The sequence below is a fragment of the Lutra lutra genome, chromosome 1 (genome assembly GCF_902655055.1).
Source record: "Lutra lutra chromosome 1, mLutLut1.2, whole genome shotgun sequence".
Taxonomy (NCBI): Eukaryota; Metazoa; Chordata; class Mammalia; order Carnivora; family Mustelidae; genus Lutra; species Lutra lutra.
The window spans coordinates 171,054,633-171,075,027 of NC_062278.1; the positions used below are offsets into that span (position 1 = coordinate 171,054,633).

General features: G+C 51.6%; 2 protein-coding genes across 5 annotated transcripts; one reads left to right on the forward strand and one right to left on the reverse strand.

Moving 5' to 3' along the window:
* Positions 1 to 3,980: 3,980 nt before the first annotated feature.
* Positions 3,981 to 12,167, forward strand: PRRT3 (proline rich transmembrane protein 3). Of its 2 annotated transcripts, none has more exons than XM_047745048.1 (4): positions 3,981 to 4,257; positions 7,245 to 8,325; positions 8,538 to 8,693; positions 9,279 to 12,167. In XM_047745048.1, exons 2-4 carry the CDS (start codon positions 7,302 to 7,304, stop codon positions 11,036 to 11,038), a joined length of 2,940 nt encoding a protein of 979 aa, XP_047601004.1. In that variant the 5' UTR covers positions 3,981 to 4,257; positions 7,245 to 7,301; the 3' UTR covers positions 11,039 to 12,167. The 2 variants fall into 2 exon arrangements, with proteins under 2 accessions (XP_047601004.1, XP_047601014.1); XM_047745058.1 differs by lacking the exon at positions 3,981 to 4,257 and adding an exon at positions 4,275 to 4,422.
* CRELD1 (cysteine rich with EGF like domains 1) lies at positions 11,972 to 20,329 on the reverse strand. 3 transcript variants are annotated; one of them, XM_047745148.1, is made up of 11 exons: positions 20,192 to 20,328; positions 19,456 to 19,648; positions 19,141 to 19,223; positions 16,510 to 16,620; positions 16,090 to 16,181; positions 15,205 to 15,381; positions 15,025 to 15,120; positions 14,023 to 14,106; positions 13,772 to 13,867; positions 13,417 to 13,551; positions 11,972 to 12,613 (listed from the first exon to the last, which is right to left on the reverse strand). In XM_047745148.1, the coding sequence occupies exons 2-11, from the start codon at positions 19,627 to 19,629 to the stop codon at positions 12,399 to 12,401; spliced, it is 1,263 nt and encodes a 420-aa protein (XP_047601104.1). In that variant the 5' UTR covers positions 19,630 to 19,648; positions 20,192 to 20,328; the 3' UTR covers positions 11,972 to 12,398. The 3 variants fall into 3 exon arrangements, with proteins under 3 accessions (XP_047601104.1, XP_047601110.1, XP_047601118.1); XM_047745154.1 differs by lacking the exon at positions 20,192 to 20,328 and adding an exon at positions 19,852 to 20,108; XM_047745162.1 differs by lacking the exon at positions 15,205 to 15,381 and having other exon boundaries at positions 20,192 to 20,329.
* Between the last annotated feature and the right edge of the window lie 66 nt (positions 20,330 to 20,395).

A 20,395-nucleotide genomic window follows, 5' to 3' on the forward strand; every position in this document is an offset into this window, starting at 1 on the left:
TGTGATCTCTCTCTGTCAAATAAATAAATAAAATCTTAAAAAAAAAATTCCAGGAACACTTGAGGCTTAATTTGGCAAGTTTAGTGAAAAATTCTAATGCTCTACCCACCCCATCCCGGTACAGGACAGCAGGCACAGAACAGAGAAGTTTCGCCAGGCTGTACCCTCTCCCACCTGTTCTGTCTTTTGTTTCTTTGCTTGTGCCTGCCAGGGACCAGCCAGAATGAAAATGCCAGCCAGCTGTCCTGGGCATTGTCTAGACAGGAGGCTTCATCATTGCCAGCCACAGAGCCTTTGTCTGTTCCTTCTCTCTCCCCTTCCTTAGGACCTCCCAATGCACTTTTGGGTGGGAGCTCTCAACGACTCCCAAACCCTGTTGAAGTCCTTTCAAAAGAGAATCCAAGTTGGAGGCCTATTTTCATAGACTCAAACTCTTAACACAGTCCAGCTTTGTTCACCTCGCCGTCTCTCTCTCTGAGATACTTCCTCAGGGGCAGGATGCGGCCATCAGTAGTAAGGGTGCTGGTTCTAAAGTCAGACTTAGAGCTTGGCCTCTTATTTGCTGTGTGACCTTGAAGAAATTACTTAAGCTCTCTGAGCTTCAGTTTGCCAGCTGTAAAGTGGACAGCATAATAATACATAGGTTGTTGTGAGGACTTAAAAAGAATAATGTGTTGTAATAAGGTGTGTAGCACAGCCCCTGACCAACTAAGTGCTTCGTAGATGGAGCCATTGACCATCACCCTTGTGCTTAAATCATCCCCCACCCATCACTGGCCTCCCAGAGTCTCCAGGCTGATTCTGGCAGCTCCTATTGGAGCTCCCCACCTATACCTGGCACTCCATGTTCCCCACTTATATTCACCTCCACCCCCAGCCAGTCTCCTCTTTCCAGAGGATCAGATTTCATCTTGGCCACTGGCCAAAGGGATCATAATCTCTCTTGCCTTTGTTTGAAATCTCAAAACCCCTACCAGTCCATGGTTGGGAAACACAATGGGATTGGGACTCCTGCCTCTAAAGACAGCAAGCAGGGAGCAGCCGGATGATCCTCTGGACTGGGAGGCTGGGCACTGTCAGGTCAGTAAGACTTTGCAGGGATGAATGGGTAGTCCTCCGTGGGGGAAACTGAGGGGAAACTGAGGAAGGGAACCAGGCCAGCTCTGAGCCTGCTGAGGGAAACTCAGCATCTCCAAAGAAGTCTCACCAGAGAGTTCACAGGAGGCAATAAGAGGAGGGACCTTGCGCCTGGGTGGCTCAGTGGGTTAAGCCGCTGCCTTCGGCTCAGGTCATGATCTCAGGGTCCTGGGATCGAGTCCCGAATCAGGCTCTCTGCTCAGCAGGGAGCCTGCTTCCCTCTCTCTCTCTGCCTGCTTCTCTGTCTACTTGTGATCTCTCTCTGTCAAATAAATAAATAAAATCTTAAAAAAAAAAAAGAGGAGGGACCTGGACCCCTCAGCTTCGGTAGTGGACCCCTAGAGCTACCCTCCCTACAAGACTACCCATGAGGGAGAAGACTTCAGTTCCTCAAAGGAAATTAGGATGATACCAGGAAGAGAAATGGACCTTGGACAATGCTAAAAAAAAAAAAATGCCAGTTATCTATTATATATAGAACCAGGATCCAGATGACATCCCACAAGATCAGAACAACTGACTCGATCTAACAAGAGAAAAAAAACAAGAAACAAATGTTGAGCCCTACACTGAGGGTCAAGAAACCAAATGCATACAAAGAGGTGGGGAAGACATAATAGATGGATACTGGGCAACACAGGGATGCAGCTGCCAGAATTATTAATTCAGTGTGAGGCCATATTAATGGAGGAGAATCTAAGAAGAGGAGGTGAAAGTCCAGCTTTGTTCCCAACTGGGTTCAGTTCCAAGAGTTACACTTTATCTTTTTAAATATATTTTAGAGAAAGAGAACATGAGCAGGAGGGACAGAGTGAGAGGCAGAGAGAGAGAGAGAGAGAGAGGGAGAGAGAGAATCAGCCTCTATGCTGAGCCCTGGGGCCCAACATAGGGCTGAATCTCACCGCCTAGAGATAACGACCCGAGTTGAAACCAAAAGTCAGACACCTAATGGACTGAGCCACCCAGGTCCCCCTTCAAGAGTTATGCTTTAAAGAGGACATTGTTGACCGGGTAAGAAGCCAACAGAGGAGAGATGTCACAATGGTGAGAGCCCAGAATCCTGTCCTTTGAGGAAAGGTTGAAAGAACCAGGAGGGTTTTGCCTGAAGGGAGAAGATTCTAGAGAAATGAGAGGTGCCTTTACAATTCTGAAGGGGTTCCCACAAAGAAAACAGTGGAGCTGGTCAGATGGTTAGGTGAACTGGGAAAAGCCCCATCCTTCTCCTAGAGTCAGAAAAGCTGGATTCAGGCTCTGAACACATTTCACACTGCAGCATGTCAGACACAGCTGAGGGCTGAGGGTTGCTCTTCTGTGAGACCCAGAGGTAGAGAGGGAGGGAAATTTCTGCTCAACCCTAGCAAGAATTTTCTTTCTTTCTTTTTAAAATGATATTTATCATTCCTGTCTCTGATCCTAAAAGAAATACATAGTTGTGTAGAATATTGGTAAACAGAAAAGCAAAATTAGATAAAAATCACATCAACCACTATTTACCTTTTAATAATTAGGAATAGGATGGATAGGTAGGAAGGTATATAGACGACAGGTAGATAGAGAGATAGATATTAACAAAAATGTGATCATACGAATAATTATCTGAGAGAATTTAGAGAATCACCATGTAAAGATGTATGTATAGGTATGTAAGGATGTTTATTGCAGTATTGTTTCTAGTAGGAACAAAAATAGCTGTCACCCCAGCTATACCCCCTTCAGTAGGAGAATCTGGGAACGTGAGTAAATGACAGTGCATCCACACCATGTGGCACTGTGCGGCTAGCTGGAGGAAAAGGCTGGAGCTTATATGTATGTATTCCCTTCAGAATGTTTCCAACATACATTGCTTAAGGCAAAAAAAAAAAGTTATAGAACAATATGCATAGTATGATCCCATTTTTGTGAAAAGAAAGACATGCACATGTATGTTTTTAAATAAAAGAAACAATATGCTAATGGTGGGCACACCTGGGGAGGCCGACTTGAAGAGGCCAAGAGTAAGAGAGTGAATGTGTTCTTTGAACATTTCTGTGTTCCTTATCTTGGGACAATCAGCATACATCATTTTTATATCAAATGACTAAAATTTAAATAAATAAGCAACAATCAACCCTGAAAATTTCTCCATGGCATTAAAGATTTTACCTCATATTAAGCGACCACATGTATTCCTTCTGTAGATTTCTCTTAATGTTTATTGAACCCAATGCTGGACATGGAGTATATCACAAGCTGTCCAAAGAGGGACCAGGGACATTTGAGTGTCTATCTGACCTGAAAATGTGCAGACTCATAGGTCTAACCATACCTTAGGTAGGAAATTATCTGATAGGTACACTAGTGCTTGTGCATGAAGAGGTCTATGCAGGAATGGTCCCTGCCTTATTATTCCTGCTAGCAAGAGGCTAGAAACAATCTACATGTTCAACCTCAGGACTGGATCAATAAAAAATTATAGGCTGACTATATGCTTCAGTTCTCAACAGCAGATATAAGAAATGAGACAGATCTGTAGAACTTTACATGGAAAATGTGCCAGGATATATTTCACAGTGAAGAGAAAAAAGGCAAGTTTCAGAACAGTATGTACAGTGTGATCTCATTTCTATTTAAAATGTATATGTGACTGTGCATTGAAAAAGATCTGAAGCTACCTCTGAAGCTAACAAAAAAATTAAAAAAAGAAAAAGAAAAAGATCTGAAGGATAAATAGCAAACTGTAGGAAGGATTTACCCATAGGTATGTAAGTATGTACGTATCCCTGTAAGAATATAGGTATATAGGTATAAAGGAAGTGAGCTCCACGTCCCACGGGGTGTGCAAAACGGGATTGGCTGTCCCTTATTCAGGGAGGCTGCGGAAGGGATTTCCAAATTGCTCGGAGGTACCTCAGTTTCCTCTTAGCCCTGAGACTTTCTGAGAGAGGGGAGGTCAGGACTGGGACAAGAATCCACCCCTAAGGGGAAAGGGTTAAGTGGGGATGGTGTTCCTGTGGGCGGGCTCCGCGATCAGCAGCGCCGGGCTCTGTTAGCCAAGTCTGAGCATCTCGGAGGATGCGGCGCGGCGAGCGGCTGCAGGGACGCACGCAAGGTGAACACGCGGGCTGCCGGCGCAGCGCCCAGGTGAGGAGCTGGCCCAGGGAGGGGGCGATGGCAGGGCCCCGGCAGGGAGCGTGGCCTGCAGCCCCCTTTCTGGGCAGGAGCGGCAGAGCCTGCACCATCGCCCACCCCCACCCGGGACACTGCGGGAAGGCGCGGAGCCAGGGGAGAGGAGCCGGAGGAGGAGAGGTAACCCGAGCTGGACCAGCTCCCGAGGCTGCCCTGCGGCGGCTCTCGCCCTGCCCCCAGGCCGGCCTCTCCCCAGTCCCTAGGGCAGGGAGATACCCCCTATCCCTCACCCCACAAAAATCTCAAAAAATGTCTCCTGTAGCAGGAACCTAGGTCTGGGCAGCCCCCTCCTTGTCCACAGATGCCTAAATCTCGTTTGAATTGCGGCTGGCAAGCAGATAGCATATGCTTATCATTGAAGGCCTAACTCAAGTGCCTCCTCTGAAAAGCTTTTGGACCCCCATGTTCAAAATGAGCCGTTGCGGGTTTCACAACCCCTGGTGTGGTCATTTGCTGGCTGTGTGACCTTGGGCGATTTGCTAAACCCCTCTGAACCTCCCTTTCTTTCCCCTCTGAAATGGTAATACCCACACCTGCTTGTGTTAGGAGGGTTGGACGAGATGGAGGACATGCAGCTAATCTTAGCGCAGGAGCCTCAGTGGGTGAGAGCTCAACACAGGAGCATTGTTCTTAACCGGGACATGGGTTAGTGGCCCTTCAGGCCTTCCTCCTCGGCTGGCCCCAACTCCTGACACCAACTGGGGCTTCTCTGTGGGTCCCCAGCACCTAGTATGGGCTAGGAGTAGGGCATGGGGTTCAGCCAATGTTTGAGAAATGAAACTAACAAGACTTCAAGGCAGAATCTAAACTCAGTTTGTGAATGGGTTTAAGGGATCTTTGAACCCCCTGAAATTGTCCACAACCTTGGATGAACCTGGACATTTCCAGGAGAGAGCCCCCAGAGTTTCCACTGGATTCTCAAGGTGTAGGTGAGGCACCAAGGATGAGAAGCCAGGGAACTCTGGGCACACCTGCTTCCCAGAGAGGAAGGGAGAAGGGCCTCTGCTCCTAAACACACCCAGGCCTCTCCTCTCTCACAGTTGATGTGCTCCTGCCCCCTGTCTCCTGGCTATCCGGTCCCTTCCTGCCTCCCTGGCTTAACTAGGAGCTCTCAGGAAGAGGAACCTTTAGGGGATATCTACGCAGGGCCAGGCATATGCAGGGGGCTGAAGACAAGAAATAAATATGCTGCTGCAGCCCCTGAGATGCCCCAGGCCCCGGGAGGAGACAGGAGATTACATTCTGTGGCCAGGATGATGGGAAAGGGTAGAGGGGGTGTCAGGGAAAGAAATGTCTATGCTGTAAAGAGCCACCATCATATCTCACCTGGATTTTCTCTCCCCCTTTTACAAATTTTATTTATTTATTTTATTTGGAGGTGAGAGTGCATGTGTGCCAGTGGGGCAGAGGGAGAGGGAAAGAATCTCAAGCAGGTTCTAGTGTCAGGACGGGTCCCAACGTGGGGCTCGATCTCATGCCCTGTGATCATGACCTGAGCCAAAGCCAAGAGTTAGATGTGCTTAACCAGCTAAGCCACCCAGGCGCCCCTCACCCCTTTTAAAACACCAGGCTTGTTGCTTGTATTGGCTTCCTGTGATACTTAGGATAAAATCCAGGTGCTTCACTCTGGTTTACAAGGCCCCTTGTGATCTAGCCCTACCTTTCTGAATTTATCTCCCTCTGCTACATTCTCCTTCATTTGCTATACTCCAGCCACACTAGCCTTTTCGTTTCTTGAGTTCACTCGTACATTCTGCATCAGGGCCTTAGCACTTTCTGTTCCCTTTGCCAAATACTTTCCTCCCTTATCTTCAAATGGCTGGCACCTTCTTCTCATTCAGCATCTAGCTTCAATGTTACCCCAAAGGCCTCTTGCTACCCACTGTGTAAAATAGCCCCCCATCCGCCTATCTCTTAACCCTGTTTTATTTTCTTCACAGCTCACCTTACTTAAAACTATTCATTGTCTGTCTCTTACCCCAAAATGCCAGCTCCGTGAGGGCAGGTATCTTGTCAATCTGTTCACTGCTTTTAATCCCCCAGGCCTACCACTATGTGTTCAAATTATTTGTTGATGTAGTTAAGGGGGCTGGTGGGGGGAAAAAAAGCTTTCTGGACAAAGGGGAAAGTAAAAGGGCATTAATGCTTATTAAACTCCTCTTATGGGCCTGGCCTATAATGTGTTTTGTTAGGTGAGTCTTGTAAGAGCTCCCCTGACTTAGGTACCCATTTTACTGATAAAAAACCCACGATTTGGAGAGGTGAAATTAAGTCACCCAGGAAATGGCAAAGCTGGGATTCAAACCCAGATCCCTCGTCCCCTCCCTCTCCACCTCTCTGATATTTGAGCCAGGCCTTTGGGAATAAGATTTCGTAGGGCATCGGGGTGGTTCAGTCGGTTAAGCGTCTGCCTTCAGCTCAGGTCATGATCCCAGGGTCCTGGGATCAAACCCCACATCATGGTTCCTGCTCAGCGGGGAGTCTGCTTCTCCCTCTCCCTCTGCTCCACCCCCTGCCTGGGCTCTCTTGCACACTCTCTCTGTCAAATAAATAATAAAATAAAATCTTTGAAAGAAATAGGATTTCAGCAAGTGAAGGAGGAGAGGGCATTCCGGGATTAAATAGCAGGAGCAAAGGACTGGGGCACTGAAGAGTCCAGTGGGATAGATAAGCAGCCTGCTGTGGCCTTGGAAGACTAGGAGAGGAACTTATATTCTTTTCTGAGGGTAGTGGGAAGCCATTGAAGGTTTTGAAGTAGGGCAAGTGGCATGACCAGAGATGCAGTTTTAAAAGGTCACTCTGGGCAGCATGAATAGGTTGAACGCGAAGGGGCTGGGGAAGGGGGAGCTTTTCCGTGTCTCTCTTCTTTCTTTCCCACCAGCCTTCTTGGGGCAGCTATGGGCACTCCCAGTGTTCACATGTCATCCCCCTTCTTTCTTTAGGCTCATCCAGGGAGGACTGGAAGTTGAGTGTTCTAGGCCCAGGCATCAGAGTGGACCATGGCTCCCAGCCCATGGGGCCGTGGATATGGCCCCCTGCTGCTGTTGCTGCTGCTGTCCCTGGGGGCTGGCCCTGCTCTGGGCCGGCGCCTTCCCAAGCCACTTGAGGACTCGGAACCACATCTGATCCCAGGAAACCACCCCCAGGGCCCTACAGGCACAGAGCCCCAGGCCCTCGACTTCCTCTGGGAAAAGTCCAGAGATGAGGGCCCCTGGAACTCCAATGTTCCCCATGCCCCTGCTGAGGAAGTACCCGAGAAGCCAGCAGACTCTCCTCTTGGCCCAGCCTTGCATGGACCTAAAGCATTCCACAGGGCTCAGAGAGAAGGACTCCCAGTAACTGATGACCTCCAGATGGCTCGAGGGTCAAGTTCTCATGGCTGGACAGGACTGCCTGACTCACAGAAGCCTATAGAGCAAGAAGCAACAGCTCCCCATCCAGTAGGCCTCCCCCATCTCACTTTCATCCCCATAACTCCCAGACTCCAACTTGGGATAGCCACAGTTCTTCCCTCCACAGAACCAGAGGAGCCTGGAGGCCAAGTGGAGCAACGACCACCTAGAGATGAGGGTCTGGTGGACAAAGCCAAGATCAGCATCTCAGAAATGTCCCCCTTAGACCACCAAGTCCCTCCGCACACTCTTGCTCCCCACTTGGGCACTACCAGGAGGCCAGTGCTAGAAGAACAGGGAGGAGGTGAGGACTTCCAAGAGGCAGCTCGAGGGCCCCTCTTCACCCAACAGGATCCTGAACTCCCTCATGTTGGCTTGGTATCCCCAGCTGAGGTGGTGTCCTCTCAGGAGCCTGGGTCCCAGCCAGACCTGGTATTGGCCAAAAGCCTTCCTCCTGCTGATGGGCTGCCAGTGGAGCTCCCCAAGAAGACTGGAGGTGAAGAGACCTGGGAAGTCAGTCTTTCAAGTCCCTCGCCCAAACAGGCTGATCTTCCTGATGTTAGGGGCTCACCAAGACCCCAGCCCTCAGGTCCCCCTACCACAGAGACTCCTGATGGGCAGCCTAAGCCAGGTGGGTATCAAACTGAGGGTGCTGAGCAGTGCTGGGAGGGGGCAGTGTTCCAGGGTAGCTGGATGGCCCAGTTTCTGTGTGACCTCTGGTCCCTCTCGGTACCATTTTCCTTATTCTGCCAAATGAGGGTGATTGTGCCTCCCTTTTGGGGGCTCAGACTTCGGGGACTGCTGGAAGGTCAGACAAAGTGATGACTGCTTTTGTTATTTCAGAGATAGCGGCAATGAATGGAGCAGACCCTATCTCCCCCCAGCGGGTGAGAGGAGCATTGGAGACCCCAGGTACCCCCAAGTCCCTCATTCCTGGCCCCTTGGACCCCGGCCCAGCTACAAATCGAACAGAGAGCCCTGTGGGGGCCCTGCAGCCAGGTGAGGGCATGGCTAGGGCTCTGGGAGGGAGTGGGTACTCTGTCTAATAACTAAAAACCTGTGTGAGGTATCTGGGAGGAGTGAATGGGCACGAACACCTGCTTAAAGGAACTGACCAGGACCTCCTTCAAAAAACTCAGGATAATAAACTAATGCTCATTGGGTACTCTGGGACAAGTCATTTGTCCTTTGGGGGCTAGAATATTCTTAAATGTGACTTGGATATATTTAGTGCAGTTTCTCCAACTCCTGCAAAACAGTGGAGATTTTTAAACATTCCAATACCCAGGCCCCATGCAAGGAAATCTGATTCACTTGGTCTCCAGGTGATTCTAATGGGCAGCCAATGCTGAGAACTGCTAGTATTTTATAAGTAAAAGCAATAGGTCACATCATTTAACATTATTGGGTGTTGGGCACTATGCTAAGCCCTTAATCCTGCCCATACCCCAATGAGGTAGGTGCTATTACCATCCCCATTTTATAGATGTGCTTAGAAAAGTTAAATAACTTGCCCACCACACTAGTGAATGTGGAAAATCAAAAAGCACTTTTCAAAGGGCTATTTTGATATTGTTATTTCAGATGAAGCCGAGGAGTGGCCGGGGCGCCCCCAAAGCCATCCCCCAGCACCCCCAGTCCAGGCCCCCTCAACGTCACGCCGGGGCCTCATTCGGGTCACCACGCAGCGCGCCCTGGGCCAGCCACCCCCTCCGGAGCCCTCAGCCAGCTCCGTACCATCAGCCCCAGCCACCAGCCCCCCCGCCAATGCTACCGCACCTCCTCTGCGCTGGGGTCCCCTCCGGCGGGTGCTGAGCTTTTCCTGGGAGCTGCACGTCTATGGGGTGGGGGTGCTCTTCCTCTTGCCCGCATTGTTGGCACTGGCCTCCGTGGCAGCCGCCCCTGCGGGGCCCCGGCTGGCTCTGGTGGCAGCGGTGCTCGTGCTGGTAGCATCCGGGCTTCGATCTGCCTACATGCTCGCCGACCCTTACGGCTCTCAGGCACGGCTGGGCTTACGCGCCGGCCTGGTACTCTACAACCTGCCCTTCCCCTTGCTGCTCACTGCGCTGGCGGCCCTGACCCTGCTCGGTCTAGGCGTGGGGCTGCCCCAGCAGCTGCAGAACCCGCTCCTGCTGGGAGCGCTGGCGTTGGTGCACGGCGTGGGGTTGCTGACTACTGACTTGCTGTCGGTGCGGCCTGCGCTCAACCTCCTGGCTCAGGGCTTGTCGTGCGCCTGGGGCGCGACCGTGTCTCTGGGCACGCTCTGCCTTTGCCGTCGCCGCCTGCTGGACGGGCCTCGGAGCTGGGATGCCAGCCCGGGCCCGCGGCTGTTGGCAGTGGCCGGCGCGCTGGGGCTGCTGGCCAGTGGCTTGCAGCTGGCGGCCGCGCTCTGGCTATACCCAGGCCCAGGCCGGGTGGGTCGCTTTTCGTGGGCCTGGTGGGGTGTCCACTTCTGGCTGCGCCTGCTGGAGCTGACCTGGGCCCTGGCCCTGGCGCTGGCTGCTGTGGCCGCCGCACGGCCCCGGCCGCCCACGGAGCACGCTTGCTGGGCTAAGTTGCTACGCCTGGCGTGCCCCACGCCCTCAGGCAAGAGCGAGGTGCCTGAGCGACCCAACAACTGCTATGCAGGGCCCAGTGGCGTCGGCGCAGGCAGCTTGGACATCAGCAAGAGTCTCATCCGCAACCCGGCGGAGGGCGGGCCGCCCGCCACGCCCAGTTCAGGCGCCTGGGGCTCCGCTGCGTCTTTGGGCCGCGGCCCCCAGGGTGGCCCGGGACTGTCCCGCAACAGCGTGGGGCCGGCGCCGTCGATGAGCGAGCTGGATCTGCGGCCGCCATCGCCCATCAACCTGAGCCGCAGCATCGACGCCGCGCTCTTTCGAGAGCACCTGGTGCGAGACAGCGTCTTCCGGCGCTGTGGCCTGCGCGGCCTGGCCTCCTCGCCGCCTGGGGGCGCCCTGCGGCCGCGGCGGGGCAGTCACCCCGACGCCGAGCTCGACGGCGCCGGCTCTTCTCTTATGCGGGGCCGCTGCCGGTCTCTCAGCGACGTGCGCGTGCGCGGCCCGGTCCCACCGCACGTCGCGGACGACCCTGACGGGGCGCCCTCTCGCAGCTCCATGGACAGCTTTTCCCGGGGCTCGCTCAAGATCAGCTGGAACCCGTGGCGTCACGGGCTGTCATCGGTGGACAGTCTGCCCCTGGATGAGCTGCCCAGCACCGTGCAGCTATTGCCTGCCCCAGCCCCAGCCCCACCCCCTGACCGGCCCGGGGAACCTCAGAGTGAGGTCCAGCCTCGCAGCAAGCCTGGGGACTCCCGCAGCGCCTCCAGTGACACCATTGAGCTCTGAGGGGTCGAGGAATGCAGGACCAGGGCCCCACCCTTGATGGCCATAGGGCATGGCCCATTGGGACAGCTGAACATTTGAAAAACTGGCATTCCCGGGCTACCACCTGACAGTCACTTGAAAACAGCCGGGCATGAACCTACCCCCGTTTTTTTTGGTTTGTTTTTTAATTTTTTTTTTTTTTTTCCCAACGGGTATTTTGCACAGAGGCTGTGACTTACGCGGAATACAGGGTGGACATGCATGGATTTGGGTGTGGGATATGGGGTCCAGTTACCCCCAGACACCCCTCCAGACTCCCCAGTGTGGAGAGATGAGGCTTGCTTGTCCAGACTGATTGTCCTCTTTGTGCCAAAGAAATAAACCCTTAGGAGTTGGCTTATGCCTCCCTCTGGCCATGCCAGGATCCTGTTCAGAGAGGAGGTAGCAGTCCCCATCCCCCAGCAGTCCCAAGTCCTGTGTATGTTGGGGAGGAGAGGACTTAAAAAGGAAAGGGCACTTGATTCTTCCAACAGAGGCTTTAGGAATAATGGCTACCAATAATTTGTAGCACCTCTTGTCTGTTGTGCACTGTCTTCAGCTCTTCATATCCATCATCTTACTTCTCATATTAAGCCTGAGTGGAAAGCACTGTCATGCCCATTTTACAGATGGGAAGAGGGAAGTTCAGAGAAAAAGTAATTTGTCCAGGGTCTTTTGGCAAATGAGAGCTGGCACTGAGCCCAGGAAGTTCCACTCCAAAACCTGGTTCCTCCACCCCTCTGACTCCTAACACTACTTAGGTCGAAGCCTCTTGATCCTCCCTCTGCTGCTCCTCCATCAGGGTAACCCTCAAGTTCCTAGGGTTTTAAAATATTTCCCCAAGGGCTGGGGGCTCTCAGTAGCTCAGGCCAACCCATGGGGAGTAGGAGGCAGGTGATGAGACTGAAGCTTCTCTACTTTCCAAGACCTTTATTTCCTGAGATGAATAAATTATCATTGGCTGAGGGGCAGGGGGGTGAGTACGGAAGAGGAACTGGCAGCATGCAGCTGGCAGGAGGGGGCTGTGATGGGCCCACCCCCGCAGAGAACCCCCCCTCATCCTAAGCAGGGGCCAAAGCCCATTAGCAGTCACCACAAAGAGATACTTTTTTAAAAATTCACACACGTGAAGCCTGCCCAGCTCCCCCAGGCCAAGATCTCATGGCATCCATATTCAGAGCTACTTTTTCACTCCCAAGAGCCTCACCTGCCCAGGCCTGGCGGATAGAGGGTGCTTACCCCACTCAGAAATAAAGCAAGCTGCCTCAAGTGTCCAGGCAGGAGAGAGGCTGACCTCTAGGGACAGCCTGGATGGGAAGAGATCCTACAGGTGTGGCAGAGATTATCTGCCCTTGATGAAACCCTCCAGCACGCGGTCACTGCGCTCTGACAACCAGTAGCCGGTCATGGCCGCCACAGCCCCGATGAAGATGGCGGTAAAGACCAAGTCACCCTTGGCGGCCAGTGTAGCCAGAGCACAGATGATGACCCCGAAGAACATCTGCTGCAGCACCACCAGCTCATCCTCTGTCATCTCCGAGAAGAAGCCTGCTGACTCTGAAGAGCAAGAGATGCACCTGTTACTCCTCCCCTGTTCCTGGAGTTCCCCACACACTGCATCACTGCTGCCACATGCCTGCCTGCCTAGCAAACAATGTCATTTGCCACTGAGAACAACTCCGACGGGATAGTCGTTGTCCCTATCTCACTGAGTGGGAAACTAAGGCTCAGAGAGGTAAAGAGGCTTGCCCAAGGCCATGTGGTGGACACATCAGGACACAGCATGTGTACTAGCCCAGCTCCAGAGCCGGACTGCCTGGCTTTGACTCCTGTCTCTGTGACCTGCTTGTCACGTGGCCCTGGGCAAGTTATTTCATCTCTGCATCCTAGTTTCCACTGTGTAAAATGGGGATGAGAGTAATACCAACAGCACTGGATTTGTTTTAGAAGCAAAATAAATTAATACATGCCACATGCTCGGGACAGCATCTGACACACGGCCAGAGCTGTGCAAGTGGTCCCTATTGTCATCAGTGTGACTGTCCTTCACCTCATCACACCTACAGCCTGCAACAGCTCTCAGCAGCCCCAGGCAAGAATTGGTCCCATTGGACAGATGAGAATGGAGGCAGAGTGATTTGACACCAAGTGTGATTTTCTTTCTACCCTGGGAGGTGTGAGATGGCTAGAAGTCAGCCTGGAGATAAGATGTAGGGTTTGAATTTCAGTGCAGCCTCCTGCGGGCAGTGCCCAGGGTCATGGGGCAGGGCCTGTGGGTGCCTGGAGAAGGGTCTTGCCTATCTTTCCCCTGGATGAGCACCTCCCCTCCTCAGGTTTCTGGGGGCCACTAGGAGGCTCACCTGGGATCTGCTCCTTCACACAGATGCCCTCGATCTGTTTGTAGCCCTCGGCACAGACACAGCGATAGCTTCCCTCGGTGTTCTCGCACTGCTGGTTCTCTCCTGGACACACCTCTGTCTCGCATTCATCCACATCTTAAGGGAGGGTGAGCCAGGGTCAGGCTCCCACTGCCAGAGTCCCACATACAGCAACCCTGACTCCCATCTCACTCACATCCAGACACTCCCCTCTGCCCTTGCCCAAACAACATTCCATCCTTCCTTCTCCTGCCCTGTCCATATCTCCCCAGCCGTTCTCAATTCATGGTGGACAAAGCACTCCACGGCGTCTGTGCCCCAGTAGCAGGAGACTCACCGAGACACTTGGAGCCCACCTGCTGGTAGCCAGGGCTACACTTCTTACAGCGGCCTGGGCCCGCCCCCATGCAGCCCAGGCAGGCCTTGGCACAGTCTGGAGAGGCGAGAGGACAGATGAGTGAGAGCTGCCCTTAGGCCCAGGGTGGATTATGGAGGGGGAAGCCCCACTCCTGAAGAAATTAGGGGGAAAGGCATGGAGCAGGTCCTCCTACCTTCCCCACCACCCTCCACTCTGGGACTGGCACTTACCTCGGCACTCATAGGAGCCCTCTGTGTTCACACAGAACTGGCTGGCTCCACAGCTGGCTCGCTCTGTGCCACACTCGTCAATGTCTGCAAAGAGGCCGGCAGGGCGGGAATTTCAGTCCCTACTGCACTAGCAGGGAAGCCGAGGCCAGGGTTGTTGGGGAACAGACCTGCCCCCACTCAGATGGTGGGCCAGAGACCGCAGGCTGTGTGCCAGAGGCACAGGTGCAGTGGGACTCAGGGCTACCCAGCCAGAGACTGCGTTTTCCAATCTGCCCCAAAGCTAAGCGTGGCCTGAAACTGAGTTCTGGCCAACAGGATGTAAACAGGAGTGATGTGCTCCACTTTTAGCTTGGCCTTAAAATGACAGAATTGGACTCCTCCATGCACTTTCTTCCCATTCTCACTTCCTGAGTGTCGGGTCATGGAACACGGAGGTACCTGTCACCCAACCTCGAACAACAGAACCTTCCCAAGGGGATGACCACACAGTAAGACAGGCAGTACTAGGTCCCAGAATGATTGTGACAAGCAGAACTTCCCTGCCTGGCCTGGACCACTTGTTTTGAGACTGTGATAGAGATAAAAATAAAACTCTATATTCTTTAAGCCAGTCTTTGGTGATCTTTCTGTTATAGCAGCTTACCCTTTATCCTCGTCTACATAAATAGCAGGACAGAGACCAAACCAAGTCTTGAACCCAGGCTTCCTGACCCCAAGTTAAGTATTTCATTTCCCTGGCTAATCCTTTCTCAATTTTCAAGACTTGGCCTAAGTGGTACCTCCTCCAAGAAGCCTTTCCTGATTGCCCCCCCCAGCACAGAGCTGGCTCAGGGACATCTCTAACAGCACAGAGATCCGTCTATACTCTAACTGCCTGGTTACTCTTCTGCCTTTCCAACCAGGTTGAGATCTCCATGAAGATGGGGACTGTATTGGTCTAGCCCAGAGATGTGCATGTTGATGGGGACCACCTTCCCACACCGAGGGCAGGGCCTCACTCACCTACACACTTAAGGTGATGCAGGGCCCAGCCCTTCTTGCACTGGAGGCAGTTTGATTCCTCAGGGCCTGAGCAGCGAGCACAGGGGCCAAAACAAGCTGTGGGGAACAGAGAAAGTGTGAGGATAGGCAGGCAGGCACCCCATTGGTTCCTACCCAGCCCCATGCCTCTTGGCTACCTACCCGAACATACCAGATGGCTGGCGTTGCGCTCTGCCTCAAAGTAGCCAAGGCCACACTGGCCACAGGCCTCGCCCCCGTAGCCGGCTTGGCAGTCACAGCGCCCGCTGCCCCCTCGAGTCCCTTCCCCTTCACACTGCCCGTAGCCACCGCAGGGCTTCTCTGTGCCCCCAGGACAGGCTGTGGGCAGACACCAAACCAGGTAACATCACAAATACAATTGTGAACACAGAGAATGTTTCCCCATATCATTAAACATTTTTGGGGAAGAAACTTAATTTTCAGGGCCACATAATACCTCATGGGACATGTACTTAACCAATACCCTCCTGTAGAACAGATTACTTACAAATCTTTCCTTTTATAAAGACTGAATTAATCATCTTTGTCACTAACTCCCCTTTTTATTTGTTTTCAATTTATTTATTTTTTATTCTTCGGGTTACAAGTCTTTATCTGAAGCTTCCAGAGAGATTTTTCTAAAAGAGGCTGGTGGTAGGTACAGCTCCTCCCTCAGGACTGTGTGTAGAAAAAGGTGAAAATGGGGGCTTTGGTGCAGCACCTGCCTGTCCCTAGGTCACCTCAGTTCAGGGGATGGGTCTGATCTGATCCAGGCATAGGAAATGGGGGTGTGGGTGAGGGCACTTCTCAGGCACATGATAAAAACCACAGCCCCATCTGACTGTCTAGCCCTATTACCTTTTTCTCACAGCCATTCCCCACTGATCTGCTCATCTCAACAGCCCTGTGAGGCAGAGGAGAACCTAAGGTCCAGAGGAATTATCTGAGCAACCTGAGCTCACACAGTGAGCTATGGGACAGAACCAGGACTGGATCCCTGGCTTTGGCAATGCCCGCTTATCCCCCAAGAAGAGCTTGAAAACTCACGAAGGCAGGAGGGCCCGAAGGTGCCTGATGGGCAGCAGAGTTTCAGGGAATCTGAGCAGAGCCACTGGAAGAGGTCCGGGGCTTCCTGCTGCCTGAAGGGGTTGGGGTGGGGATGACAGTAAGGGGGGCTGAGACAGTGCCAGAGGTGCTGCCTACCCACCAGCCTCCCCAAATATCTGTGCTACTACCCACCTCGGATATAAGACCCACAAGGCTACCTGACCAACACCCTCTCCCTATTTGGCAGAGGAGTAAACTGAAGCTCACAGTGAGAACCTGGGTCCCCCAACCATGTCTTTAGCAGATCTAGGTTTGGAAGAAAGAGCCAAACCAGGACACAGACCCAAGCATGCAACCCCCTCCTCTACCACCAGGCCCTGCCTGTGGCCCCCTCCCTGGGAAGGCCCCCCAACAACTCACTTGTGAAACCACCAGCTCTCCACCAGCTCCTCACTCAGCTCCAGGAGGCGGTGGCACTCAAAGTCCGACTTGCTGCACACGCTCTCGAGCACCTCTACCAGGCGGGTCTCACTGCCCAGACAGGGTGGGGGTGGCAGGACTATGTTCTACCCCATCCACCACCCTCCTTAAGGTCTCCTCTCCCACCCAGCTTGTGCCATGACACCAAAGGAAAGGCCAGAGGGTGTAACGGAAAGGGTACTCAGTTGGGGAGTCAGATAGACCTGGGTTTGAATCCAGTTGAGAGACCTCGGGCAAGTCACTTAACCTCTCCCAAACCTCTGCTTTCTCATCTGTAAAATGGAGACAATAACCCATCCTGCAGATGTGTTGTAAGATGCCTCAGTTCCTGCATTTGCGCAATGAAATGTAATACCCTTACTGGGTATATGTGATTAAAAATACATCACATAACAAGTGTTGGCAAGGCTGTGGAGAAATTGGAAGCCTCCTACATTGAAGGTGGGAAAGAAAAATGGTGCAGTCACTGTGGAAAACAGTTTGGCAGTTCGGTTAAACATGGAATTACCCCAAAAATCAGTAATTCCACTCCTGGTTACATGCCCCAAAGAATGGAAAATAGGTGTTCAAACAAAAACCTGTACACAAACATCTGTAGCAATTCTATATACAATAGCCAAAAGGTAGAAACAATCCAGATGTTCATCAACTGAAGAATGGGTAAGCAAAATGCGGTAAAGCCATACAATGAAATATTATTAAGCTTTAAAAAGGAATGAACTACTGACATTTGTTAATATGTTAATATATTATGAACAAACCTTGAAAACAATACACTAACTGAAAGAAGCCAGACACATATAGATTTCAGTAAAATCAGCAAATCCACACAGATAGCAGAGTAATGGTTGCCAGGGGCTGGGGGAAGGGAAGAATGGGGAGTGACTGCTTCATAGGTATGGAGTTCCATTGTGGGTTGATAAAAATGCTCTGGAACGAGATAGTGGTAAAGGTTGCAAAACACTGTACATGTACTAAATGTCTCTAGTGGCAAATTTTACATTTTATATATATATTTATATATGTTATTATATTATATATAATATATAAGAATATATTATATAATATATATTATATTATTTATTTATATATTTTTATATATGTATATATATATTTTACCCCAATAAATTTTTTAAAAATACATATATACACATATACACATATATTCTGTATATAAAGGGTCTGGCATGTGCCTGGCATATAGGAGGAGAGGACTTAAAAAACAAAAACCAAACAAACAAAAAACAGGAGCCAGTATACAGCTAGAAGTGTCCTTCAGGTTATCTTGGCTGATCCCCTCACTCCTAAATGAAGAAACTGAGGCCCATTAAGGGAAAGGAAAATGACCAATGTTACATAATAACAAAATCTTTTGTTTCTAGTGGGCATCACAGTTTAATCCTTACCACGATCCTATGAAATAGGCAAACCAAGTATCAATGTCCCCGTTTTACTGATGAAGAAACTGAGGCTCAGAGGGGTTAAGTGACCTTCCCAAGGGTACACAGGGTCAGAACTGACAACCAGATCTGTCTAACTCCAAGTCTTGCTGATTCCTTCTTAACTTGACTTTGAAGAGTGGGAGGGCCTAGCACTCAGGCCTTTTGTTTCATGGTCTCATGTCATCCCATGGCTTTATAATACTGACTATATGCTGATGACCCCCCAATTCAGGTTTCCAGCTTCTACTTTTCCCCTGAACCTCAGATGCCTCAATCTAACTCTATTTGGCTGTTTAAGGGACATCCCAGCCCAATATGTTCAAGGACACCTAATCCCACCCCTTCCCTATATTATATCCTCTCCTGCTTCCCATTTACCCATACCAGAGAACAGCCCCACTATTCACCCAGTTGCTCAGGCCCCAAACCTATAAGTACTTTTTATTCTTTTTCTCTCCTACCCCATAATGATTCCATCATCAAGGCCTATCAGTCCATCTGCAAAATATACCCAGAACTGGACCACACCAGCTCATGCTGCTGTCGTACTTAGACTAGCCTCCCAAATGGTCTCCTTGCTTCCTTCACTCCAGTCCCTACAGTCGTTTTGCTACATCGCAGTGAGTGATCTTTTAAAGGTAAAAACAAGACATCACCTCTCACCTCCAAACTTTCCAATGACTTCCCATTACACTCAGAACGAAATCTAAACACCATTCTGTGACCTTCAAGGCACCCTGGCTTCATGTTCGATCACTCTCGTCTGCTCACTCCCATCCAGCCTCTTCTCAAATACACCAAGCTCAGTCCCATTCTGTCCAAATCCCTTCCCTGTCACATAGCTTGCTTCTTCGCTTCAGGTTTCGGTTCAAATGTCACACCTTGAACTCCATGCCTCCCACCCTTCCATAGTCTTCCTGTTCTTCATTTGATACGACATTATTTATTTACTTATTCACTGTCTCTTCAACTGGAATTTAAGCACCTTGCAGATGGGATTTTGCTTGCCTTATTTACTGCTGTACTAGAGATGGTCAGTGATATTTGAGTCTCAAGAGTTTCAAGGCCCCCACCAGTAGAGCCAAGATTGGGAGGTGAGGTATATAAACCCACCTCTCCAGCCCCTTACCTGTCTTTGTATTTGGACAATTTCTCTTCCTCCCAGGCAGTATTTCCACCTCCAAAGTTATCCCGGATTGTTCTCTCCAGGCCCTGGAAACAGAGAACATTAGTAATAGCTAAGTACAGTGCCTGGCACATCCTAGCACTTCTGTGTTTCACTGCCCAGAGCACTGAGGCACAGAGAGGCAACCTGCCCAAGGTCATACAACTAGTAAGCAACCAAGCTGGTACTTGACTCATGCAGACTTGCATCCCAGAACTCTTCTTAACCCCTGTGCTATCATGGTTAGGCCATCTCCCACAAGGCTGCTCGGGCACCCACCTTGTTGAAGCTGTCGACCAGTCCCCGGCAGGTATGACATGGATGGAGCTCAGTTGGGGGAGAAGACTGGGGAGGTGGAGAGGGCTGGAGCCAGACGGGACCTGGGAGCCTAAGGAAGAGACTCAGGCCCCAGAGTAGAGGTGGGACCAGGCCCCTCCGGGGCAGTGAGGCCATCTTTTCCCAGGCCGGGAACCTGTAGATAAAGAGGGAATGGGAATGACTCACTGGAGGAGTCAAGTGAGAAAAAAAGAGTTGGTTCGGAGGTGCCGCGGGTCTGGGAGCCCGGATCTGTGTTATTAATAGGAGGCTAGACTAGGGGGACGACCGGGGGAGGGGAAGTGGTGAGAAAGGAGCCTGTTCAGCAGTTCCAAGACGGGAGTAAGTTATCCTCGTCACCGTGGGAGAGGTGGCCTGAATCCTTAGCAAGGGAGAAGTCAACTCATTGTTTTAAGGTCTGAATATGGATTGTTATTAGGGCCAGGATCAGCGGAATTTGGGAGAATGGGTCAGAGTCCAAGTATTAGGGTAGTAGAGGCCGGATGAGCGGTCTCGGGGCGGGGGGGGGGGGGGGGAGGAGTCCGAAACGGAACCCAGGTCTAGGGGGGTGGAGCCCATATCCGGATATGAAGAGAAGGGGGTCAGGTTTGCGGGCCAGCAGGCTGCAAAGGCGCGGCCTCTAGCAGGCAGGGGAGGATCCAGACCCGCGTAGGCTGCGTGGGAGGAAGAGACGACCCACCCAGCCCGTTGGAGCCGACAGCTCAATCTCCCCAACGCCTCAGCAGCCACGGCCGCGTAAGACGTGCGGCCTCCGCCGGCTCCGCAGCCTGGGGGGCGGAGCAGGGTCCACCCTCAGCCAATGGTGGCAGTCCATGTGCCATTGCGTCACCTCACGTCAGCCACCCGCAGGCGGTGCCAGGCTGCACCTGTCCGGGTGTTAAAG